The sequence below is a fragment of the Lissotriton helveticus genome, chromosome 3_1, assembly GCF_964261635.1.
Source record: "Lissotriton helveticus chromosome 3_1, aLisHel1.1, whole genome shotgun sequence".
Taxonomy (NCBI): Eukaryota; Metazoa; Chordata; class Amphibia; order Caudata; family Salamandridae; genus Lissotriton; species Lissotriton helveticus.
In genome coordinates this window covers 1,692,034,899-1,692,062,508 of record NC_136061.1, presented here as the reverse complement: position 1 = coordinate 1,692,062,508, position 27,610 = coordinate 1,692,034,899, and the positions used below count along the sequence as shown (strand labels likewise).

At 43.3% G+C, this 27,610-nt stretch overlaps 1 protein-coding gene across 1 annotated transcript in view; it reads left to right on the top strand.

The window, feature by feature from the left end:
* Window positions 1–27,610, top strand: part of LRP1B (LDL receptor related protein 1B) — a 3,812,342-nt gene that overhangs the window by 795,964 nt on the left and 2,988,768 nt on the right. The window contains exon 5 of the mRNA XM_078683424.1: window positions 761–889. Coding sequence (XP_078539550.1) covers window positions 761–889 — 129 coding nt within the window. The remainder of the gene's footprint in view (window positions 1–760; window positions 890–27,610) is intronic.

Genomic DNA, 27,610 nt, shown 5'->3' with positions numbered 1-27,610 from the left:
TTCTCTGTTCAATGTATTAACATATGATTGAAGTTGTAAAATACTGTCGAGACTTAAGTAGCACTGTTGCACTTTCAATTGCTCTTTGTACATGTTGTAGACCATGATCTACGTTTTTGATAAGGAGCAAAGTGGGCTGAGCTTTGGAAAAGAGGTTTTAAATCTGGTTCTACTGAATAGTAAGCACTTTATTTTTTCTTACTAATGCACTTTTTTGTCAAGCCACTTTAATGAACTCGGTTAGCATTTAGTGTTTTATTAAGGTGATAGAAGTATTATGTACGCCCATTGTACATTATTACATGGTCCGAAATTTTACATTTTAATTAAAGATTAAGATCAGACTGCTAAGTGCTACATCGCTATTATCTGAAGAACATGTTTATGTTCTATTATTAGAAGTCACTTGTACCTATTCTTCTGCTCGATAAAAATAAAAGAATTTAAAAGAAAATGACCTGCTATGCCAGGTGGTCTCCCCAATGCTGAATCAAACATTACTCTATATGACTGAAGCTTTTTGGGATCATTTGTATATAAGCTGCGTTTGGGTTAGTTTTTGTTGAATGAAAGTGGCAGAATACTGAAAAACGCAAACTAATATACATTTATGTTTTCCTCTCGTCAGTGTTAAATTGAGGCTTTTTTTAGATACGAATCACAATGTATTGCTCCTTTTGGACAATGGGGGTTACTTTCAAAATAACTAGGGTATATATGAATACGTATATTTGCTGACAGTGTTCTTCTATTTTTTTAGATTCTGATGAATGTGCGGTGTACGGAGCATGTAGCCAAAAGTGCATGAATTCAATTGGGTCACATACCTGTAGTTGCGTGGAAGGGTATCTAATGCAGTCTGATAACAAATCCTGCAAAGCCAAGAATGGTGAGTATACCAACCCGTATTAGAAATGATGTTATAAAAATGGCGTTAATTTATATCAATTAAACTTTAACATATAAAATGTAGCTTCAAATTCTCACACTTACATAAAATAAATAATAAAATATTATAATGGCCAGCCATTATATACATAGTGGCATTGTTTTAATAAGTTTATTTGACCCCAGGGCATGGGTGCCGTGGTTCTAATAAGACTATGGGAGGGTAGGCTCCGTGGCCCCTACCCTTTTTTATTTGCTTTGGCCCCATGGAACGGGGTTCCCCGGGGCCTAATAAGACTTTGGTAGGGCAGTCACACGCCCCTTTCCCTTAGAATTCAGCCTTGAAGAATGGAGGCCTCAGGGCCTATTAAGGTTTAGGTTGGGGGTGGGGTCCCGCTCCCCCTTCTTTAGTTGTATTTAGCCCTGGCAGTTGGGGCCTCCTGGACCCATAAAGGCTTGCCTAGGGGGGTGCTGCTCTTCCCATTCCCCTTAATGTACTTGCTTTGGCCCCTGAAATGGGATTCCTGGGGCCTAAAGGCCAATCCTACCCAGTGTCATCAAAGGCTGTCCACGGGGTTGGCAGCCTGAGGACGATTGGCAGCATGGCCGTCCCTGGCCCTCTGGCCAACCTCTCCTCACACAAGTCTAAAGGCCCTGCACAGTGTCAAATCAGAAGTCTTTGGGGGGTTGGGCACAGGGCACGGCTAAATGTTGTGCTCAGCATGAGGTTGACTGCATTCAAAGTGTCCTAACGTAACTATAACTCACCCCTTGCCATGCACTGCTAATCACCCCACATATTACATCACTCATGACGTCTACTATGGCCTCATTGATAATAGCATTAAAACATTTGAAATTAACTCATTGATGAGAAATGGTGTATGTTGGGGGCTTACGTTATAGTTACCTTAGAACACAAGTTTTAGCTGCGATAACTATAACTGGTGAATTTCTGTGATTTTTAGAGTTTAAAACGTAATGTTGGTTCTCAACATTTACCCAAATACAGCATTACTTTATTGTTTTTCTTTTTTGTGCATATATATATATATATATGAGTGATGTCATACGTGAGGTCTTAATCAGTGCATTATGAACTAAAAAAAAACCCAGAAATGTACCAGTCCTAGTTATAACTTGTGCCTCTGCCATGCACTGCTTAAGACCTCACATACGACAACACTCAGGTCATTTTCTATGACATCATTTATGCTCTCACTGATGACATCTCAAATAACATCATTGATGACATCACCAATGACATCATCCAAGCTTCTTTTTCACACAATGCTCCATAAACAGGTATATCATTACAGCTATGAAAGTGAGAGCAATATAGCTTAGAAAAATTTAAAGCGTATTTACTGCTATCATACATAAGTCATACATGTTTTTTCCCTTTGGCTTCATAGGATATGCTTGTATGCTGACTCCCATAAAAGAATCCACCAAAGGGGTGGGCACCCTGTGACCTCATGAGGCTTCAGTGGGGTTAACACTACAACACTGCAACATTTGAAGTGCAATTATGTATGAGAAAACTACACATAATGGGGGCGTGGCTATATCTTTGGTGCCGCTTGAAAAATTGTCATCAAATTTTCACAAAAAAGTGTCCCAGTGAATTATCAGTAAACTATCTGTTGAAGTATCAACTTTATGTCGCGTTACATTTAATGACTATGATCTTCATTAAAATATTTTGCTCATTGACCAACAGAAATGCAAGCATGAAAAAAACTGTAAAAGGTAAAGAAACACCAAAAAACTAAATTATTGCTGAAATTCATGAACAATGTTCGAGCAGTCATCTGCATGAAATTCTAATAAAAATGATAAATTGTACTTTACGTAAAGAATCAATGAAAAATGAATTGTCCTAAAACAGTGGATGACAACCTATAATTATGAGTAACAAAGTGTGCAGTCTAGTTGTTTTTAAAGAAGGAACAGTGATGATGGACTATGGTTGAGGACAACTTTAAAATGACAATCAGGACAGCGGGACTCAATTGTCCTGTGGAAGGCAAAACCAAAATTCATTGACCGTCCTTGTTATATTTGCACAGTTGGTAAGAATCTAATAAAACACTATATCTCATGGCTGTGGATTTGCGTGATTCCTACCCTGAAGGGAGGACTTTGGAGTAGCTGAATTGTTGGTTACAACATATTTATATACATATTATATCTACTGGTGGTCGGCTATAGGTTGTTATAATTAGGACCAGGTTTCTATAGAAAAAGTATTTTTTCGCTTGCCTATATCTTTGGCGCCGTTTGATAAATCTTCCCAAACCATTCCAAAAATAGTGTCATACCGAGTCATGTTGTGCATGGAAAGTTTTGGGGTGATCTGTCAAGCAGGGGATGAGGGAAAGGGAGTAAAAAAAATACAGTTTACCATGCTAATTCCCATGGGAGTTTTAAACACGACTACAGCCCTAACTGCAGAATGGAGTTACACGAAATTTGGTAGGAAGTTGGATTTTGTTTTGCCGATCAGGCTTTTAGCTATCCTGAGTATATTTGTTAAGTAGTTGTTGAGAACTTTAAGAGAAAGTAAATAATGATATATGGATCCTAAGCACACATCTAATGGTGAGATCAGATTGGCTGTCAACACTTCAACCAGGAAATCTTGGCGCCGAGTCCCAAAAAGAGCTCCAAAAAAAGAAAAGGGGCAGGGTAGAAATACCCTGACCCCCAAGACGTGGTGGTGGGGTCCCCCTGTGAAACTGACAGGGCCAAAAACCTGTTTTTCAATTTTTGCCACAAAAATGTAAAAGAGGCTGAAGTCTGTGGCAGTAATTTAAAAAACACCCACTCATACATCCATACGGCCACTCACAAGCCCACTTATAGACCCACAAAACCACTCACACACCCACACAGTCAGTCACACAGCAAATTACACACACACATTCGCAATGATACACTTATAGGAATTGCAATAGCATATGTTTGCGTTAAATGTATTGTGGTTTCAGTATTACATGTTTGCACTACAACTGGCAGACCCCTTATTTCTGTGAGATTCACAACGGATCCAATGTAATGATACACTTATAGGAATTGCAATAGCATATGTTTGCATTAAATGTATTGGTGTTTCAGTATTACATGTTTGCACTACAACTGGCAGACCCCTTATTTGTGTTAGATTCACAACGGATCCACGGATCCATAAAAGGAATTTTGTAAAAAGAAAGAGGCTGCAGACATTGTGTGTGTTTCCAGATCTATTCCTCGGCCAACGGGACTTGTAAAAGTGAGGCTGCACGGACCCTCCTGCTCTCGCCTTCGCCATTGCCTGCTAATTCTGGGACGCTGGTTCAGGGCTTTGATCGGGTGTGCAGCGGGACTGCGAGGACCAGGGGGCCAAGCAACACCTTCACCGGCTGCACCCGGGTCCTCTTCCCGCCCCGCCCCTCCGCTACCACGCCTACCGTCGGAGAAGTATAACATCAGTCTCCCACCCCCGCACTGCGGGACGTGCGCGGGCGAAGCCCGGGCCAAGGGCGGGGCCGTTCTGGCCCATTACAGACCGGGCAGGACCGGACCGGGCCACCCCTCTTGGCTCTGAATACTTCGAGGACTTTAAGGACCATCTGAGTGCGAATATTAGTCGCTGAGGAAGATATGGCTACCTGTGAGACGAGAAGCAAAGCCACGGCTTCTAGCACTGTGATTGCAGGTACTCTGGACAGTTTCCTAATAAGGGCCAGTTCGATATTGGACAATGAGCTTACTGTGGTGGAGAAACGTTTGTCCGATGGCATAGATAGTGCAAGGAGATCATCACTCGGCCTCCTAGCTAGTGCTAGGACGCCTGATAAGGAGGGGGGATCTGCTGATGCTCTCTTGGATAGCATTGACCAAGCTATCACTGCTGTTCTACAAGATCTTGGTAGCAGCCCGAGGAGTGTCAGAACTTCGCTACCACCTATCCCTGAGGTATTACCACAACTCCCAGTGTATCTGCAAGGGCTCCCAGTGATGGGGTGGATTCTGCAAAATCTCAGTCCCGGGGTACAAGGGAAGGTGCGGTCCAAAAGAGGAAATGGGGCCCACAGATTAGGGGGGGGGAAAGGCAAAGATAGATACAAGAGGTGAAGCAGATCTCCCTTTAGACATACAAATAGACAGGGTAATCCCCATTATAATTGAGGATCCTCCAATTCCGGCATCGGAAGTACACCTGACAACTCAATCTACTACCTTTAGATTTGGGGATCTAGCCCGGGAGGAGGGGGTGACTTACTTCTTGCCATGGGCAATACGCTTAAAGCCCTCCTCAAACCCGTGGCGGATAGACTCACCCACATCGAATGCACCCTCAAAAATTTGGAAAAGACATCCAGAGAGATGCTGAATCATTTTAATTCAGCACCTAGTATTCAAAGGCCCAAAGGTATTACAGGGGAGGGGCAGATTGCACCTAGACCCTCCATTCAAGTAGCAAAGGGGGCTTTACCACCTATCTCTACCATGGCTATAGCGACAGCTGGTGGCGAGAGGGTCAACTCCGGTGGTACTACGAATACTTCCACCGTGCTCCCGGCGACGGCTGGTGGCGACAAGGCCAACTCCGGTGGTAGCGCGGATATGGGGAAACACAAAGAGGTGTATCCCATAGCTGAGGGAGGCAACGTGAGGTGGAACAAGGTTGTTAACTTACCCCCTGCGGCTGCCCCTCTGGTAGTGGTACTCACCGGAGTACCCAAGCTTACTGGCTCTGCTCCAGAATCCTTTCCTTCACTAAAGAATAAAGTAATTAGCTGGCTAAATATACACAGGCCCCTCTCTTCACATAAAGCGACTGAAACAGTCATGGTTAGAAGGGTACCATGGGTGGGGCATACCACTAAAAACATCAAAGGGGACTGTGTTCTGGTCAATTTTAGGAACACAGGTATTGTCTCCTATATCTGCAACTGGGCGGGGGCTGCAGGGAACACTCCTATCCAGACCCGACCTCTGGCGTACTTCTACCCCCCTCCGGCCAATGTATTTGACAGTATGAGGGAAGATGGCTGGACGAGGGTGGCTCGATCAAGGCGCCATGGGGGGACTGGGCCAATTCATTATGTCGCTCCATCACCACCAATCAACTATCTTCATGAGAATAGGTACTCCACCTTGGACCTGGTAGACTGACAACAACCCCAGAGGAGTATGAGGGGGTTGCTTAATGAGGGGGCTTGTACCAATTCGCAAAGTACTTTGTCAGATGTCACTTCCATAGCTGAAGATCCAATGGAGGTCCAGGGCCCTTCTTGTGGCTCTCTTATCAACTCTCTGCCGAGGTTAAGGACATCTTTTTCTGGGAACCCCCCAAGGCTGACTCCAGCGGCCAGCATAGATAGACTGCCCTTACAAATTCTGTCATGGAACATCGCTGGGCTAGCCAATAAAGTGGCATGCCCAGATTGGGGATCATCCATCGATATTAATGACATCTGTCTCTTCCAGGAGACCTGGGCAAGAGAGGAGGAATTTTGCTCTGGCTTTGTCTCCTTTTTTGTTCCAGCTAAGTGGGGAGGGAGAGGAAGGCCGTCAGGGGGGCTAACAATCTGGGTTAAAGTCCATTTAGGCTGTAGCATTAAGAATGTGGATACCGCCTCTGAGGATATACAATGTATCCTTTTGGAGTGGCCCAACTTATCTAAACTCGTAGTGGTCAATGTTTATTCTAGGCCGGTGAGCATCACGGCTGAGTCAAAAACAATTGACGAACTATTTAGGTTCTTAGACAAGGTTCCTCAGGATGCAATCCTTCTGGTATGTGGTGATTTCAATTCACATTTTTAGCCACCGGTAGATCAGCTAGATGGGCTGATCTTGGAAGAGGACGATTACTGGGAAATTCCTCGGGTGGTGGGCCCATCGCCAAAATCCTGGGCACCCATGAATGTACAATTACTCTCCCTGACTTTAGGCCATTCAATTAGGGCGTGCAATGGTCGGGTATCCCCAGATATCCCAGCCAGGTGCACCTATAACAAGACTGGACAGAAGGCGCACCTGGACTATATTTTTGTACAGACCAAGGCATGGGCCTGGATCAAGGAGTTCAGGGTCGAAGAGCGAGGTGACAGTGATCATAACGCATTAATATTACTTTTTCAGTTCCCTACTACTGCTATTTTTAGCCCCCAGTGTGAGAGTGGATTGGTCAATCAAACAACCCTATCTAGTAATAGAAGAAGGATTTGATGGGATAAAGCAGTAACCCGCCCAGAGCTGTTGGCCGAAATTTATGGGCATGTAGTTACGGCATTGGAAGCTGCTGGTGCCTTGCTTACCAGGGACAGTTCGCCTTCCTTGTTTGCCGAATTGGGGGCACTGTATCTGGCCTTGACATCTAACCTTGCAGTGATTTTTAACCCCACAGAAGGAGGGACTAGGCCAGGTAGGAAACCCTCCTGGTATAACCAAGCGTGCAGGAAGGCGAAAACTGAACTTATTTATGCTTTGAAGCATAACCAAAACAGCGACCAAATTAAAACAAAAAGGGCATCATAACGCCATCTTATCCATCACGCATAAAAAGAGTGGGAGGTGGACCACTGGGCGAAATTGGTTGCAACGCTGGCAGCGAAAGATGCCCGTAACTTTTGGCAAATGGTAAACACAGGATCAGCTGATCCTGTGGCGGCCGTTGCACCCAATATCACCGCGGAGGTTTGGGAAGATCATTTTGGAAATCTTTACCAGGGAGATAATGATTGTGATAACCCTGAGTGGCAGGTACTTGTCCCCCCTCACCATAGTAGTACTAGAGGTGGTGAATTTTCCGTTGGGGAGGTGGAGATGGAGGTTCTAAGTCTACCGTCAGGGAAAGCCCCGGGGCTGGATAGAGTTCCTGGTGACCTTCTAAAACATGAACCCGGGGTATGGGCACCTTATCTAGCATCTGTTTTTAATGCAATATGGGGTGGCATGTCGGTGCCTGATACTTGGCTGAGGGCAGAGATCGTCCCTATTTTCAAAAAGGGGTCGCCTCTGCTCCCAGCCAATTATAGGCCAATTAGTCTTATTGACGTGCCTCAAAAACTTTTTGCTAGGCTAATTCTAAACCGCATATTAGATTGGACCGAGGAACAATCCATTCTGAGCCCCTATCAAGCCGGGTTCAGAAAGAATGTGTCCACAAAAGACCAAATTTTCCGCTTGAATATGCTCTACTGGAAGGTTGTGAAGGCTGGTTGAGGTTCACTCTATACAGTCTTTGTAGATCTCCGCGCAGCTTTCGACCTAGTCCCACGCCGGAAGCTGTGGACTGTATTAGGTGAACTAGGGATCCCGCCCTCACTTTTGAATATCTTGATCCGCCTCCATGCAGGAAACTATGCCCAGGTCAGATGTGGTAGTGCTGGGTCTCTAACAGCTCGATTCCCCGTTGGCAGGGGGGTAAGACAGGGTTGTGTCTTGGCACCAACCCTGTTCTGCCTCTATGTCAACGGGGTAATCGCACACCTGGAGTCCGTAGCGGACACCGATGCCCCAAAGCTTGCAGGGTCCAGGATTCCCGCTATTATGTTTGCGGACAATACCCTGTTATTATCAAAAATGCCGATGGGTATTCAGCGAGTTCTGGACGGGTTTGTTTCCTTTTGTCAGGACCGGGGTCTTGAAATCAACACCACAAAAACTAAATTTATGATTTTTAACCCGCCTGCTAAAACCCATCCAAATCCTGTCATAGAGGGAGTACGGCTTGAAAGGGTCTATACCTTTGATTACCTAGGCCTGACCCTCAATGAATCATTTAACTGGGTTCATCACCAAGTAAGATCACAACTCAAGCTGACCCAGATAGCCGGGGGCATTCTGAAATTGTTGAACAAATCATCAATTAAGCCGCTTGGCCCCCCTCTTGAAATATATAAACTGAGAGCACGTGGGGCTGTGACCTATGGGGCGGAGCTGTGGGGTTTCAAGGTTGCCCCGGGAATTGCAACTGCGGAAAACAAGTTCCTTAGGCAGCTGGCAGCTCTACCTCCAAGCACGCCCTTGGTCCCACTGAGACTTGACCTGGGGTTACGGCCAATAGAAGAAGAGCTGGCCTTAAGACCATTAACTTTTTGGAGGCGGCTCTGGGTCTCTCCGGAGTTGAGTGTATACAGGGGAGAACTAACTGAGATTTTGCGATTAACTAATGTTGCTAAATCACCCTGGCTTAAGCATGTTAGAGGGGAACTTGAGAACCTAGACCTGGAGGCAATGTGGTCCGACCCGGAGCAAGCATGTGCAGGGATTTCGAGATTGCAGCTGGTTCAGCTGTTCTGGGAAAATAAAAGGGCGCGTTTACTGTCCAACATCCAAACGGGAACACTTACAGCCACGTTTCTAGCAACAAAGGACTGCTATTTTTATGAGCAAGTATTGGACGATATCGGCCCAGTTTCGGCGAGGAAGCTCTTACTACAATGGCGGCACGGCTCTCTTCCTATTAGAGCGCTGACTTCAATGTGGACCACTTCATCCCCTGGGAATTGCCAGGCCAGCATACCCTCTTTCATGGTCGGCGGAATGGCAAGTTAAACTTCCTTCAACATCTACGCATCAAGCGTTTATGGTGGACAGAGCCTGGTCCAGATTATCGATCAGTGACTGGTCCGTCAAATTGGTAAACTCGCGACCCCCGCCCGAGTCGGACCCGATTAGAGGAGATGCTAACTTCAACCGGTGGGTGAGTGCCTCGCTTGATGCCCTCATTCCTTTCAAAACAGTACAAAAGAGGGAGAAAAGAATTGGCTCCGCTCCATGGTACACGGATGAGCTTCGCCTGCTCAAAAAAGGATGTAAAAAGCTGGAGAGGGCGTGGAGGAAGAAATTTGATGCAATTAAGCGAAAGGAATATCAGACAGCGATGCGGGGCTACAAAGCGGCCCTTCGGTTAGCAAAAGCCCAATTCTTCGAGGAGCGCATTCGATTAGCATCAAATTCTTCTAGGGAATCCTTTAAAGTGGTGCAAGAACTTCTCAAGTTCCCGAGCCGGCAGCCACACATGACGTCCAGAAGTGCAGGGAGTTGGCAGACTTCTTTCATACTAAAATAGAGAGGATTCTCAATTCCCTACCCCAGAATACATGACCTCTAGCAACCCCGGAAGAGCACTCCTTAACTCAGCCGAGAGTGCGATCTATCTTTCTGGACACTTTTGGCCCAGTTTCAGAGGCTGAAACATTGAAAGTTCTCACTTCAATGAAAAGTGGCTCCCCCAGAGACCCGGTCCCTATGAAATTTTTTAAGCAAGCAGCTACTTCAGTTGTGGCGCCCATTACGGACCTGATGAATGCATCTTTCTCCCAGGGCCTGGTGCCACCAAGCTGGAAAACAGCAGTGGTAAAGGCACTGTTAAAAAAGCCTAATTTGGACATGGCGGAGTTGTCAAATTATGGGCCTATATCTCTGTTGCCAGGCCTCAGCAAAATTGCTGAGAAGCTGGCAAACCACCAACTGTCAAACTTCTTAGAGTCGAACGGTCTGCTCCGAGACTCGCAGACCGGTTTCCGTCCAGGCCAGAGTACTGACACCGCTCTCCTGGCAGTCGTAGAAGAATCCAGACGCATCATGGATTCAGGAGGCTCAGTGGCAGTGATCCTCCTGGACCTGAGCGCTGCGTTCGACACCGTGAATCACCAGGTGTTGATTCAGCGACTGTCAGAGGTGGGTGTGGCAGGGGCCGCCTTGAAGTGGCTTAGCTCATTTCTTGGCGGTCGGTCATACCAGGTTTGGGAAGGCAGCAACCGGACTCCATCTATCCCCCTCCAGTGGGGTGTTCCACAAGGCTCTTCATTGAGCCCGACATTGTTTAATGTTTATATGGCCCCCCTGGAGGATGTGGTGGCCCCTTATAACATCAAGATCATCAGCTATGCTGATGACACTCAGCTAGTGGTCGCCCTTCCTCAACTGGTTGACAACCCCGATCTGTTGCACTCATGCCTGGTGGAAGTTCATATATGGATGGACGACTCAGCTCTCATGCTGAACGGCTCTAAGACAGAGATTATGCTGTTAGGGAATAAAGCTCCCTTACTGCCATTAACCTGCTGGCCGAGCTGTATGGGTGATCTCCCCATTTTGAAAGAGGAGATTAAGAACTTGGGGGTATGGTTGGAACAAGATCTTTCCTTCAGGACCCAAGCCAAAAAAACGGCAGGAGTGTGTTTCGCCCTGCTACGAGCAGCTCGTAAAATCTTTCCGCTCCTCCCCTTTCCATCGAGGAAACTGCTGATTCAGGGGCTTATAACATCTCGCCTTGACTACAGTAACAGCCTTTTTCTGGGTGCCCCTGAATCCACCTTACATTACAGCAGGTCCAAAATGCGGCGGCTAGACTGCTCATGGGCATCCCCAGAACTGCATCAGCAAGACCTGCCCTCAAGGCGCTGCACTGGTTACCAGTGCGTGAGAGAGTAAAATTCAAGGCACTTTGCACTGCCCACAAAATTCTTCAGGGAACAGGACCACCGATTCTAAAAAATCTAGCTGTGCCTTATAAAGCGAATAGAACGCTGAGGTCTGACCAGAAACACCTCCTCCTTGTCCCCAGAGTAAAGAGATCGCGCACGGGCGGGAGAAGATTCTCTGTGAATACAGCTACGCTCTGGAACTCTTTACCTCTAAAACTTCGCGCCGAGACCGACACGTTGCGCTTTCGCAAAGGTCTGAAAACATTTCTGTTTCCCGCATGATTTGCCCTGACAAACTGACTGTTTTTTAGCTGTTGTTGCTCTGTTCAAGCGCCGGGATGCCCTAGGGTAACTGCGCGCTATATAAAATTTTAAATAATATAATAATAATAATTGCCCAGGTTGTAGTGCCAACATGGAAAGCGAAGTCCATGTTGTCTTTTTTTGCCCTGCCTACATTAGTCCAAGGAGGAGGAGAGTTGCCCCGTTATGTAAAAACCTGGAGTCAACCCAATGTGCCCAAGCATATAGGATTCTTAAGTCTGATCTCTCGGCGGCTGTGGTCTTTGCTGTAACTAAGTATCTAGCAGCAATATGGAATATGAGGATGTCACTGTTGGCTACCCTCTGAGATTTGAATTACGGCTACTTGACTGGAGCACAGGGGGTTGCCCCCTCCTATCTTTGTTGGGCTACGAAGGACTATGTATTATGCACTTTTCCACTGTTTAATGTACATGGATTTGTCGAATTGTTTTAACTTTTTAATCCTTCTTTTAACCATTTTAGATGTAATAAATGCTTGTAATTCTTCTTTTATGACAAACAAATTGTCGAAATAAAGAAAGAAAGAAAGAAAGAAAAAGAAAGATTCATTGCATTGCATTTGCAGAAAGACTTCAAAGATTATCTTACCTTAATCTTTTAATTTTAAATTTTAAAATATATATCAAGAATGAATGTGTGAATAAAACATATTTATACACTTGTGAAAATGTATATTAATAAATAGAACTTATTTCACAAAAATCAAAGGTTACAGGGACATTATAGTTAGGAAATAACATTAAAAAAACTATAGCAATTTACAGAAAAAACTAAGGTTATAGGGACATTATAGTTTGTAAATAGAATTTTTAAAAAAAACCTGTTCGGTGAAATAAACAAAGGTTACATGGATGTTATAGTTTGATTCATATTTTAGACAATCAATCAAACACTCACACCCAGTCAAAAGATCTGGGTTTAATCCATCACCATTCTTTAGCCCACTCTGCCACCCCAGTTCAGACATGGCTATATGCAAATCAGTCTGACCCTGTGCCTCATGGGAACAGTCCAGCCCGAACTGCCAAGCCATGTCTTCCCTGGACTGGAAACAAGCTTCCGAGGACCGGTTTCTGGCATTCCAGTCGTCTTTTGCCTGGCTTGCTTGAATCCAGTGGCAAAGTGAGCAAGGGACTCACGTCTGAGCATACCCTGCCACACTTATGGCGGCCAAAAGCGGTACAAAAGGGGGTGGTGATGGACGGAGTATCTGAATCAATCAAACACTCACACCCAATCAAAAGATCTGGGTTTAATCCATCACAGTTCTTTAGCCCACTCTGCTACCCCAGTTCAGACATGGCTATATGCAATTCAGTCTTACCCTGTGCCTCATGGGAACAGTCCAGCCCGAACTGCCAAGCCATGTCTTCCCTGGACCGGAAACAAGCTTCCGAGGACCGGTTTCTGGCATTCCAGCCGTCTTCAGCCCGGCTTGCTTGAATCCAGTGGCAAAGTGTGCAAGGGACTCACGTCTGAGCATACCCTGCCACACTTATGGCGGCCAAAAGCGGTACAAAAGGGGGTGGTGATGGACGGAGTATCTGAATCAATCAAACACTCACACCCAGTCAAAAGATCTGGGTTTAATCCATCACCGTTCTTTAGCCCACTCTGCCACCCCAGTTCAGACATAGCTATATGCAAATCAGCCTGACCCTGTGCCTCATGGGAACAGTCCAGCCCGAACTGCCAAGCCATGTCTTCCCTGGACCGGAAACAAGCTTCCGAGGACCGGTTTCTGGCATTCCAGCCGTCTTCAGCCCGGCTTGCTTGAATCCAGTGGCAAAGTGAGCAAGGGACTCACGTCTGAGCATACCCTGCCACACTTATGGCGGCCAAAAGCGGTACAAAAGGGGGTGGTGATGGACGGAGTATCTGAATCAATCAAACACTCACACCCAGTCAAAAGATCTGGGTTTAATCCATCACCGTTCTTTAGCCCACTCTGCCACCCCAGTTCAGACATGGCTATATGCAAATCAGTCTGACCCTGTGCCTCATGGGAACAGTCCAGCCCGAACTGCCAAGCCAAGTCTTCCCTGGACCAGAAACAAGCTTCTGAGGACCGGTTTCTGGCATTCCAGCCGTCTTCAGCCCGGCTTGCTTGAATCCAGTGGCAAAGTGAGCAAGGGACTCACGTCTGAGCATACCCTGCCACACTTATGGCGGCCAAAAGCAGTAGAAAAGGGGGTGGTGATGGACGGAGTATCTGAATTAATCAAACACTCACACCCAGTCAAAAGATCTGGGTTTAATCCATCACGGTTCTTCAGCCCACTCTGCCACCCCAGTTCAGACATGGCTATATGCAAATCAGTCTGACCCTGTGCCTCATGGGGATGGATGAAACCCAGATCTTTTGACTGGGTGTGAGTGTTGGATTGATTCAGATGCTCCGTCCATCACCACCCCCTTTTGTATCATATCACTTCTATACACATGCATCAGCAGGAGACATGAGTCAGCATTGAAGCTAGTTCACTCATTAATAGTTCAGAAAAGGGGGTGGTGATGAACAGAGTGTCTGAATTAAGCAGACCACTCTTACCCAGTCCAAAGATCAGGGCTTGATCCATCACCGTTATTTATCTCACTGCCCCATCCCAGCTCAGAACCTGGCTATATGCAAATTAGTCTGTCCCTGGCACAGTGCATCATGGGAACAGGGCAGACCAAACTACCAAGCCAATTCTTCACCAGAAAGGATACAAGCTACCGGGGACCGGTTTCTGGCATTTCAGCCTCTTCGGCCCGGCTTGCTTGAATCCTGATGGAGCAGTGAGAAAGGGACTCATGTCTGAGTATACCCTGCCACACCTATAGTGGCCAAAAACGATTCAGAAAAGGGGGTGGTGATGAACAGAGTGTCTGAATTAAGCAGACCACTCTTACCCAGTCCAAAGATCAGGGCTTGATCCATCACCGTTATTTATCTCACTGCCCCATCCCAGCTCAGAACCTGGCTATATGCAAATTAGTCTGTCCCTGGCCCAGTGCATCATGGGAACAGGGCAGACCAAACTACCAAGCCAATTCTTCACCAGAAAGGAGACAAGCTACCGGGGGACCGGTTTCTGGCATTTCAGCCTCTTCGGCCCGGCTTGCTTGAATCCTGATGGAGCAGTGAGAAAGGGACTCATGTCTGAGTATACCCTGCCACACCTATAGTGGCCAAAAACGATTCAGAAAAGGGGGTGGTGATGAACAGAGTGTCTGAATTAAGCAGACCACTCTTACCTAGTCCAAAGATCAGGGCTTGATCCATCACCGTTATTTATCTCACTGCCCCATCCCAGCTCAGAACCTGGCTATATGCAAATTAGTCTGTCCCTGGCCCAGTGCATCATGGGAACAGGGCAGACCAAACTACCAAGCCAATTCTTCACCAGAAAGGAGACAAGCTACCGGGGACCGGTTTCTGGCATTTCAGCCTCTTCGGCCCGGCTTGCTTGAATCCTGATGGAGCAGTGAGAAAGGGACTCATGTCTGAGTATACCCTGCCACACCTATAGTGGCCAAAAACGATTCAGAAAAGGGGGTGGTGATGAAGCAAGCCGGGCCGAAGACGGCTGTAATGCCAGAAACCGGTCCCCGGAAGCTTGTTTCCTTTCCAGTAAAGAATTGGCTTGGTAGTTTGGTCTGCCCTGTTCCCATGATGCGCTGGGCCAGGGACAGACTAATTTGCATGTAGCCAGGTTCTGAACTGGGATGGTGCAGTGAGCTAAAAAACGGTGATGGATCAAGCCCTGATCTGTTGACTGGGTAGGAGTGTTCTGATTAACTCAGATACTCTGTCCATCACCACCCCCTTTTTGAATCACTCATTAATAGTACATCCACTTTGAAAACAGTATAACAGTTCAGATGACATATGTTAGAAATACTAATACTCATTAGTAGTACAGAAATATTAGTAATTTAACTTATGCAGTAGCTCAGTACATATCTAGCACTGATGTCATCAGTGATGTTGTCAATTATGTAATTTGAGCTGTCATCAGTGGTGTCACTGACCAGGTCTTGAGTGATGTTATAGGGGAGGTCATAAGCTGTGCATGCCAGGTATGGTGGCTTAGTGGACTAATGCATCCACTGTAGGGGTGTGTATATGTCCTCATGATCACATGTTAAAATCGCACTGGTCCGCTTAGTCTTTCATCCTTTGTGGTCAATCAATTGAGTACCATTGAGTTGGGTAACAATAAACATCTATTATTCAGCAACATGATTCCCTTCTAGGTTAACTTGCCCTTTGTAAATACACATGCTATGTTATGTTTATGTTAATCATTGCTGGGAGGAGTAAGTTATAGTTAGCTCAGGTAACTATAACTGCTGATTTTCTATGGTTTATAACATCCCAGTAATCCTTTAGCTTTTTCAGTAAATATGTATATATATGTTTCCCAGCAGTCAGCTGTTCAATCTTGGCAGAAGCTAGCTGCAGATAAAAATATGTTTGCCCTTTGAGACTCACATACTTTGTACTTTGTTCTTTTGTCAATCTCTTTAGCCCTTGTTCTGGCTAAACCATAGATGACACATTGAAGATCCTCTGTGTTCTGATCAGTTGTTGGAGGTGGACGAGAGTAGTCATCGATCTTCTAAGTGGATGGGCATTGGGTTTGGTTGTCAACACTTTCTCAGAAAGCTTAGATTGTTGTTGTAATTCACTGGTTTCTGCCATTTTTTGACAATTTATTCCAGGCTTTTTTCCATTGTATCAATCTTTTTTGAACTTAGTCTTGCTGTATTTCTGCAGTGTTTCAAACTCTCTTCTTTCCTAACTGCAGTTAATAATAGCTTTTATTTCAGATTAGTTTGGCATATAACACATTTTTCGTTTGTTGAAGCAGTCCTCAGATTCTGTAATTAGCAAAACTCTGTTAGGCAGTAAAGATCCTCTGCTACCACCTGAAACAACAAAAATATTAAAATGAATTATCAATATGATGGCTAAAACACATTATACAGTCACAATTTTGTAAAATAGTGGAAGGGTTGCTCTGAGGAATTATTTTGTGTCTATATAAGACCCCCAAAACCTTTTGACTCCAAAATTAAGTATATAGGTCTCATGGTGCCTAAATTATTTCATCATCACTTCAACACATCCAATATTGTAAAAAATGTCACCCAGAAAAATTCATTCCGGATCAGCAATGTCTACCCAAGCTAAATTACTTCTCTAATGATCCTAAAACTAAAATCAAAAATGAAAATCTCTGGACAACAATTGTTTTACAGACAGATATCCGGGGCGAGGATTAGAAGGTCAAGGAGGAGTTTGGCTGCTGAGTTCTGAATGGTCTGGAGTTTCCTCTTATCCCAAAAAGATATAAACAGAATATAGAATTTTTATTTTTTGTTGAGAATGTCTCAATATATATTTTATTACAATGCTTTTAGGGCCTCTTACTTATTTGATACATTTTTGTTGGGGCACAATTCCATTTGGCGTGTCAGTTATAATCTGAGTAACTTTTGCAAGAGATAATCAAGAGATAATCACAGCTGCCTACAATGCATCATAGGGCAAAACATTTTGAAAGCTTTCTCAAATAAGCCACAATTAATATTCTCTTTTCCATCTTTTCTGTAGTAAACCAGGAATTGTCTATACAGCCTCTCTGACATTCTGCAAACTGTTGTCTACAGTAATTAGAGTAATCTCCAGGGACTTTAATCATATCAGATTTATTAGCAGCTCTTTCCACTGCTTAAAGCTAATTTTATAATTATGGCTCCTTGGTTCAATGTTAGAGTTAATGCTTCAGGAACTCTTTAGGTTTTCCAATTAGTATACATATCTCCAATAGTGTGAGACATGGCATCCTCTCATCTTAAGTCTAAAGATGAATTTTTGAACCAAGTGATTGCCATCAAGTCTATGTGCAATTTCAAATACAAGTGAAAAGTCTCTGGTTCTCACAGTCAACAGTTTTAAATTATTACCATTAATCCTGGAAAGGTGTGTTTGGTGGGCTATAATATCATGTTTTCCTATCATTTAAATATCTGAATGAGAAGGCTGTTAAGCCTTCCCAGAATTCCCCAGTATCATGAGTTTTAAACAAAGAAAGCATAACAGATATGCCCAAAAAATCAGCTAACATTTTACACGTGTTACTTAAAGCTGAGATGGGTAACATATATCAATTTTGACACCCATCTAGCAGTATCCTATGTGAATCCTGTTTTCTTTCTATGGCTGGGGGAATACAAACATTATTAGGAGTTACTGTCAATCAGCTGGACAAAAATATCTCTTTTAAGTTCAATTGAAGAATTTGGATATTGTCAAATTACAAATTGTATTGGGAAATTTTCAAGCCGGTAAAATCAAAGTCACTAAAGAGAAAGATTACCAGTCCAAACATCATTCTTTACACATTTTGGAATCTTCAACTGTCTTAGAGCATTGGTTAAAAGACAGCGTTAAATCACTTTCATCCCAGTTGCCATCACTCTTAATTGTTAGGCTATTTCAGCAATTATTTTATCAAGTCAAGTCAAGTCAATTATTTTGTCAAAAACATTTACTAATTGTTAGGCTATTTCAGCAATTATTTTAACAAGTCAAGTCAAGTCAAATATTTTGTCAAAAACATTTACTATTAGCTGATGTCTTCAGATTTAACATGCAAAATACTTGGGATAGTTCCTATTAGGTACAGAAATATAATCCTGTTAATAGTATCATGGTTTCTTTCAGCCCAGAATACAGTGTACACACTCGGAAGTGATTAGAGAGGGGTGGTTACATAGATTAGTGTATAAGAAGTAATTTACCTCAGACTCATAGTGGGCTTGAAGGCAAGTAACCCCCTATCATGTAGGGGACAATTATTTGGAGTGGGAAAGTTCTAATCTAGAGCGAAGAAGAGTATCATGTGCTGGCACTGAGCTATTCCACGTTTGGCTGCTGTTTATGTTCTATAACCTTTCCATGTGGAGACCACAAGGGATGGATAGTTTCAGATTATCTAGCATATACCTAATGTCAACTTGTATTTCATGACATTCTTTTTAGTGAGGCTGTTAAATGGCAGAAGTATATCAGATACAACAGCACCCATATGGTTATCCGGTGTCACTTAGTTACTTATTGCAGGAAAACCTTTTAGTGGGTCATTGGTCCGAGTGTTGCAACCAGATTTCCTTATACATTACATTTAAACAATATATACTTAAAAACTTGAAATCTTCTTTATAGGAAATTGGGTTACTGGTCGAGCAGGGTGAAAGACTACTCAAGCAGACAACACAATTCCTGTCAGGGTGAAGTCACAAGCAACCCCAAATCAACCTGAGCTTAACTCTCTGGTATCTTGGCACAAAGCAGTCAGCGTTCACTTAGAGGCTATAGGTGAAGTATTTAAGCAGTACTTCAAAAAGTAAGAAAGCAAAAGCACAACACAAAACAAATCCCACACCAATTCAGAAAAATAGACAAAAAGAATATATTATTTGAGACTCAAACAACAAAAATCTGATCAGCAGAACCAAATATAATCAATTTAAGAATCTGAGTAGAATCCTTGCCTGGAAGCAGAGTCGGTCTAATGTGTTTATCTACTCATGCCAGACCTGGACAAAGTCACAAGTTCAGGCTGACCACGATGGAGCATATGCTGAATGCAGGGACCAAGTTAGACCCACCAAACAAAGTACCTTAAATCCTGGTTGCAGAGCATTGCAAGGTCCAGTGTTGATGTAGTGTTGCACAGTGGTGATTTGGGGCTGCAAGGGGAGGTTCTGCTTTAAGGATGTGTTGTACTGTGTCCACTCAGAGAAGGTATGGGGCTACAATGTGAGGTCCTGCATCGACAATATGTTGCACAGTAGGGAATCTGAAGAGCCGCGGGCCTGTGACGCAAAGTTCTGCATCGAAGATGTGACGTGCAGAGCCGGTTCTGTTGCAAGGCTCCAAAGCAATGCATTGCGCTTTGTCAGTACTGTTTAGACTGCAGCTAGGCATTTCACCTGCAAGCCCACTTCCATGGCTTCAGGAATGGGTTGGTACCATATGAGTGGCAAGACTCACATCAGGTAAACTACAGGTGCTGGATTCAAGGTGGTTGGAGCCTTTTCTGTCCTTGAGGTACTGATCAGGAGGCCAGTCAACCTGTTCATGGAGTCACTTTGGCGCTCCTGGGTTCAAGATGCAATTCTAGTCCTTTTCACTCAGGCGGCAGGGTGTAGAGTAGCAGTACTTTTTGCACCAGTCACACAACAGTCCTTCTGAGTTTTCCACACGTCCAGAGATGTACTGAAAAGTTGGGTCTGAGGATACAATAAGTATACCTTGTGCCAGCTTTGAAGCATCAGAATGTTTTGTATGTTTCAAACCCCAGAGGTATCAGGAACTTCCTAGCTCCCTGGCCTTAGCTTGCCTGGTGGCACATAAGACTAGTGTCAAACTCTTTGTGAGTATGCTCAGACAGAGCGTTTGTGATGTGCAAGAGTGGCAGGTAACAGCTCCTCCCCCTCTTCAAGTCAGATATGCCCCTTCCTTCCAATACCTATTTCCTCTTCGTCGCACTGTCTGATAGAATGCACAAGGACCACTTGCCAGCTATACCTAGTAATGTGACACAAGTTACAAATGGCAACTTTCTAAATGTATTTAAACAAAAATGGGTGACCTAGTATACCTTTGTGGGCTTGGGTAAATAACTGTCAGCTAATCATGCTTACAAGGAATGTTGAGGAAATATTTAAGTAAAGAATTTCTAATTACTTATCAAACGTCTGATCATGACGCGAAGAAACCAATGCAATGCAAAATAGTCCAAATTACTTGAGAACATAAATAATTAAATTCAACCGGATGTATCTCTTAAATCTTTGTATTTCAATCATCGAAAAGTAGCTCCTTACTAGGGACGTGCAAGTAAATTAAATCTGTCAGTTGGGTGTAAGCAAATGTTACCATGTTTAGAGAAGTGAGCAGTGCGCAGTCCCAAGATTGTTTGCGGCAATTAACTAACCTGAATCTCCAGCGAAGATTGTTTCTTTGCGCTCAGGGCCGGACTGGCTACCGGGCTTTTTGGAATGCTGCTGAGCTGGGGGCTGATTTCGTTGATGGGGACCTGCGTGTGCTGAACGAAATTCGTTTTGCTTTGTTTATTTCAAAGCACACGCAGGTCTCCATCAACGAAATCAGACCCCAACGCAGTGAAATCAGCCCCCAGCTTGCCAGCATTCCAAAACGCTCGGTAGTCAGTCCGGCCCTGTTTGGGCTACAGCCACGACCGTCTGCCACACTTGGCTGGTTCTTCAAGACGAAAGCCTCCTTCTCGCAGCCTCTTTAAATTTGAGTGTAACTCTTCATGCTGAACTTCAGGAGGTAACTTGTCAACGGGACTAACCTGGTTCCTGAATGGGACCCATGCTGCATCTCGGTCGGCCTGAACTTGCAACTTTCATTGGGCATAGAATGAGCTTTAAAAATCAATATCTTTGCTTCGACTGATTTTTTTTGTATATTATTTTATTTATGAAAATATACTCTATTTTCTAAATTGGTTTGGTCTTTTTCTTGTGCTATATTTTTACTTTATTTATGTTTGTCTGCTGCATCAATACATAATGATTGTAAGTTAGGCCTGGCTGCTTTGTGCCAAGCTACCAGAGGATTAAGCACCGGTCACTTTAGTGACTAGTTCAGAATGAATGTGGTAGCTGCTTGACTTGGGTTTTCACCCTCTCAACCCATAATCCAAATTCCTGCAGTGTGACATCTTTTCATATCAGTTTCACGATCCAGCTTCAAAACAGCTTTCACAGTTGTCTGTGCTTCCTACAAATGCATTCCTGTATGAAGGTCTGACCTGTGGCGTTTTTACAGGGTATATAAAGTCCCTCTCATGCAACGATGGAATCTGGCTGACCTTCCTGCTACGAACAAATATTTAAATTGCTGATAATTCAACCAAATGCTACAGCTCTGGATGAAATGACCCACAGTGCTATAAAGCGATCATCTTTTTGCTCGAGTCAGACATGATCATGTTGCATTTAATAATTGATCCGCTCCCAAAACGTAACGTTCAATAGGACTTAACTGCTATGCAAGAACAATGTTGTAGACGTTAATTTTGCTAAATTGTTATGTAACAGCAAGACAATATTTAGTAAGGTTCACACACTATTTCTTTAAGCTAATCAACTGAAAGAGTTGTTAATTAATGGCAAGTTGCAGGATGAACATTTTATCACGACAGACCATACTTTCACGCAACATTACTGAAATATGTTCTTTCCTTTTAAACAAAGTGCACCCTACACATATACAGCAACTTGCAGGGGACTACCTATTTTGATCAGATATCTAAGTTAGGATGTTGCTGTTTATATGTGGCCAAGAACTGACATCTTGACAGAATACTTGTGATGACATTATTGTACTGCTATTGCTGTTCATCAGTTAGAATCAACTAGAAAGAAGGCTCAGGTAGGAATGCTTCAGGGGCCTTATCATAAAGGGATGCTCTCTTTCAAAGTGGATGCAAGCACCTGTTTTTCTGCGCCTCTTTTATAAGGATTTGGCGCAGGGTAGCGCCACAAGAAACCTTGCTGCACTGCCCTGCATCAAAACAAAAGGGCAGGAATGCGCAGTATCTATGTGATACAGTGCATTCCTGCCCTTTTCCCTGTGCTGCTGCACAATGGGCTGCTATGCGCTAACACAGGCATTCTTGGGCCATGGTAAAAGGGTACCTGCGTTGTGGGGTTGATTGGCTTTGTGCAGGAAGGGACACCTTTTTTGTACAAAATCAATCAATTCAGGCAATTTCAAAACAAGGAGAAATGTTTTCACGCCCCAATTGGGGCATTAGTTTCTGATGCATTCCCAGGTTTACAATTTCTCGTAAATCTGGGAATGCTTCGGATTCCATGGGTGTTGCCCATCATGATATATAATATCAGTATTTGTAAAGCACACAGCTACCTCCGAAGTGGTGTCCCGGCGCTGGGGGCCCTCAGGGAGATTAAGCTAGCTATTGCCCAGAGTCACATGGTGCTAGGCTAACCTGCCACCCCTAACAGGGATCGAACCGTGAACCCTGTAGTCTAGAGTCAGGCACCCTGGCCGCTGAGCCACACCTCTTCCACGATGATAAGGGACTAAAGTCATATTTTACACGGAGCGTTAATGTGCACCTTCAAATTGCATCAGGGTTGACTCAGTAATGTTATCCTGTAAAATTCATCTGTATTTTTGAAATATCCATTGAGTAAAATATCTCTGAATGTAATGAATATCCTGCTCAGAAATAGGCATCTTTTAATGAGTTTAATAGGACTAGTTTTGTGCTAGCTTATCCTTCAGGAAGACGTTTCATCAATGTCCCCATTACCTTTTCTTATAAGCTCTAAAAGTAATGTCATCTTTGTGATGTGACATGAGTCTTCCATTCCCAATTCCTGCTGAGATGTAGAAAATGTGTTATTCTCACAAGTTCATTTCCTTGACAAGAAGCTTTTTCAGGCTATATCCAGCAGCCTCATTTGACCCTCTGGCAATGATGCTTTGAATAGGTGACAGTTCTTTGATGCACCACAATGGCCCATGCTGGCGCCTTTCAGCATGGAAGGTTGAAAGAACATAATTAAAGTATATAAACGTGTATATATATATATATATATATATATATATATACACATATATGCTCATGCTTACACCTTATAAAGTCGTAATGTCTAATCGTCTAATATACAATTTCGTCACTTTGAAAAATAAAACAGAAGTAGTAATAAGCAACCAGGCACTGCACTTCTAACATCCCCTGCATGTCAAATATTACTTAATAAGCTCTAAAGTTAGCAATGTCCCAAACAATGCCAAGGGAATGTTTAGGAGGCTGATTTGTTGCAGTTCAGTTAATTATGCAATTTCCCTTAAATTAACAAATTAAACATAGAAAACCATAATTAAATATTTGTGCCAAAGCATATACAGCAAAACTGATATCTATACACATATGTATATATATGTGTATATATATATATATATATATTATCACACAAAGAGTTGCCTCAAAAGAAAGAGCCCACAGAAGGTAATCTTGCCACCACAATTTTAATGAAGGTTGTAGCAGAATCAAGCAGGATGCCGCAAACAAGAGTTCAAGCCGACGCGTTTCGGGCCCCTGCCCTTTGTCATAGGCTTTGTAGATATGCGGAAAACAACTGCAACATTACAACACCTGATATTTAAAGAGTCACTTCCCTTGTGGGCGTGGCCGCTTGCACGGCCTCATGGTCTCTGTAGTGCTTCGTTTACCTCCAGTGAGTTTTGCACGAAGTCCGCAAAATAAAATCCAATATTGTATATATATCTATATATATATCCAAAAACAAGTTGCCCATAAGCAATGCGCGCACTCAGGAGTAAGGATGCTGAATTTTATTCCTTAGAAAACGTTACGCGTTACGACACCAGTTGTGCCTTGATCACACGGTAACCAAAAATGACATGTTGGCACATTTAAATAAAGTTACATGAAACGAACATAAACAGCGATGAGGTACCGGAGAACATCGGTCACAAGGGCATGTAAATATGTCGGCCATTTTGGAGTGGTAAACCATACAAGGAGAACAGTATGTATTAATCAGTATTGCATTGAAAACTGCTCTTTACCACAAGTGTATATGAGACAAAGAATAAACAAAGTAAACAGTGCTTTGTTCTTTCCTGCTCGGAAGTTAAACCATGAGATATCTATACAGTAACGGCAAGTGCCCACACGGTAATATTGTCCGAGAAAGGTATGGCCCATAGTTAAAATAATGGCTACACCAGTAGTGTTGTGTGTTCTAACCCACAAATTGAACGTGGGACATATGTTAACCACTTATTATAGTATATTCTAAGAAGATTTTTTGTTACTATAGGTGCTCAAGTGGTAACACAGTATGAGAATACCTTATGTCATGACCACACCAGTAGTGTATATGTTCAAGTATCAGGAGTGTTCAATGTTACATTCGGTCTAGTGCCCAATGGAAACTTCTGAAAAGATAACCATACTAGTAAGTATGGTAATATCCACAAATTGATATTAGTAGTTGTATCTATACATGTCATACAATAGGCCAATAACTATATCATGCAAAAGAAGTAACCAGTGAGAATGGAACTCATCACCTCTCAAATTAAACAATTCATAGAGCCAAAAAATGTCAAAAGTGCAAAACAGTGAAAATCTTATCTCCTAGTGGTGAAGTGATCTTCTTTATAGTCGTCGAAGAAAAGGGTAGGGAAGAGTGAAGTGCAATAAAACAGTGAATTCTCCCTTCCTTTCCTCCTGAAAGAAACATATGAACATACTATTAAAAAATGTCATATATTAAAATATCATACATCAACGTATTAAACAGTATATTAGAGTACATCTGAAAAGGGCAGTTTATTAGTAGCTCAAGGGAATCATACAGAATTGTCATGCTAGATCTATCTCTATGCAGGTATACTCTACCCCATTATTTTGGCTATTCCTCATGAAGATGAGTTGCCAATTCCTCATCTAAGTTGTGCCCTCCAGGGAATTTGGTTTCCAATTCCATAATCCATTTGGACTCCCTCTTTCTCAGTGCCAGATCACGGTTGCCACCCCTTCTGCCTATATTGACCTATTCCAATTCAAAAAACCTGAGCAGTGAGTTATCAGATTGTTGATGTTCTCGAAAGTGTCTAGCTACAGGGTAGCGGACATCTGAATATGTCACTGCTCTCAAATGTTCCTAAATACGCTTTTTGACCATGCATCTCGTGCTACCTGCGTACTTTAATTTGCACGGACATTCAAGCACGTAGATAACAAAGTTGGTATTGCATGTAAGGATCTGTTTAATCTCGTGCTTGGCAGTGCGTCCTGGGATTTCTATCTCCTTTACCATAAAACTTGTTTTGCAAGCCCTGCAATGGCCACAGGGATAGAAACCTTTCAGACCTTGGATGTGCTGTTTTTTGGTATCCGATATGTCACCTTTGACTAAGAGATCTCTGAGATTTCTTCCTCTCCTATAGGTGATTTGGGGCCTTTCCTTGACATGAGTGCCTATTACATGGTCTGTCTGTAGGATATTCCAATTATCCACCAACATTTTACGAACTTTGTCAGACCTCTGGTTGAAGGTGGTGATAATTCTAGTTGGATTGTTATTACTTTTATCAATGGGCCTAGGCTGCAAGGTTTCTGATCTCTCCACCTCAGATATCTTCCTTGTAGCTTCGGTTAGTACCCACTCGGGATACCCTCTCTCTCTGAATCTAGACAGCATGTTGGCTTGTTCTTGGGCAAAGCCTTCTGTGTTACTACAGATCCTTTTTGCCCTTAACAGCTCTCCATATGGTATGCTCCACTTAAGTGGCTCTGGGTGTGCGCTAAGTTCATGTAAAAGGCTGTTGCCTGCCGTCTCTTTTCTGTGTAATTTCGAGACTAGAGTACCATTGCTGACCTCTATGGTGATGTCTAGGAATGGTCACTTATGGTGTGGGTAGGATGTATATTGTATGTGTTGTTGTTCGATCTCTTGATGAAAATCTCTGCTTCATCATTCGTTCCACCCCACACAATAAAAAGATCGTCGATGTACCTCATCCAGCTTTTTACTTTGGCAAAATCATCAACGAGACTCGCATCACTCCTGATTTCCTCTTCCCATTTCCCTAGGAAAAGGTTAGCGAAGCTTGGCGCAAATGATGAACCCATGGCCGCGCCACGTATTTGTTTATACATTGCCCCATCAAACATAAAAATATTATTTCTGAGACATAGTTTCATCATTTCCCCCAGCATACGAGTGTGCTCTAGATAGCCTATATGCCTTCTCTTCAGAAAATGATAGCTGGCTTCCATTTCTTGTACATGATCAATAATAGTGTACAAGGCACTCACATCCATAGTAATTAACAGAGAGCCCTCTGTCCATTGGATGTTATGTATCTTGTTAAGGAAATCAGTGGTGTCTTTTGTGTACGAAGGTAACTGGCACACATATTCTCTTAGGAAATGGTCAACGTATTTGGAAAGAATTTCATATATACTTCCAATCGATGAAATGATGGGCCTGCCCGGAGGTTCTCTATGGTTTTTATGAACCTTCGGTAGAAGGTAGAAAATTGGAAGTTTGGGATAGTCCCTTTTAAGAAAACGAAATTCGTGCCATGAAACTAAGCCCTCAGTATGCCACTCACTCAATTTTTCCCAAGTCTCTGTGATGCTGTCATTATATTCGTTCATGTTACTTTTGCCATAGAATATGCCCCCCTCTAATTGAAAAAGAGCTTCTTTAACAGCAAGTCCCTCCCCCACAGGACAATGTTCCCACCTTTGCCTGAAGGTCGAAGAATGATACTTTTATCCTTTGCAATGAAAAAATAAATTCTTTCTGTTCTTTTGTGAGATTAATCTCACCTTTCCTAAGTGTGGGGCGTGTGTGTTTAAGTTTCGTCAACTCCGTTGTCACAACCTCGTGAAAAGTATCTATCGAGTCATGGGGTAGAGTGGGATAGAAGACCGATTTTGGTCTGAACAGAATGCCAGCCGCCCTGTCTGTTCTCGTTTCTCTGAGGCCTATAACTTCTTGTTCCTGTTCTACGTCTGGTGAGATGCCTCCTAAAGAATACTCAGTTTGCAGCATATCTACATCTTCTATAGTTAATTCAGGTACAGTCTCCTCGCTATTTGCGGTGGGTGTCACTTTCTTATTAACAAGTGCATGCCATTTGGATAGTTTTAGTTTACGTATAAATTTAAAAATGTCAACCCTGGTGTCCACATAGTCAAAGAGTTCTGTTGGACAAAAAGTAAGTCCCAGACAGAGAGCTCGTTTTTCTTTTAAAGTCAATGTTCTGGATGAAAGATTAATTTTTATTTACTGTCTGTTCATCCATCATTATTTCCTTTTCTTGTAACCACCTCTTTTGGTTCCCACTGGTTTTGTGT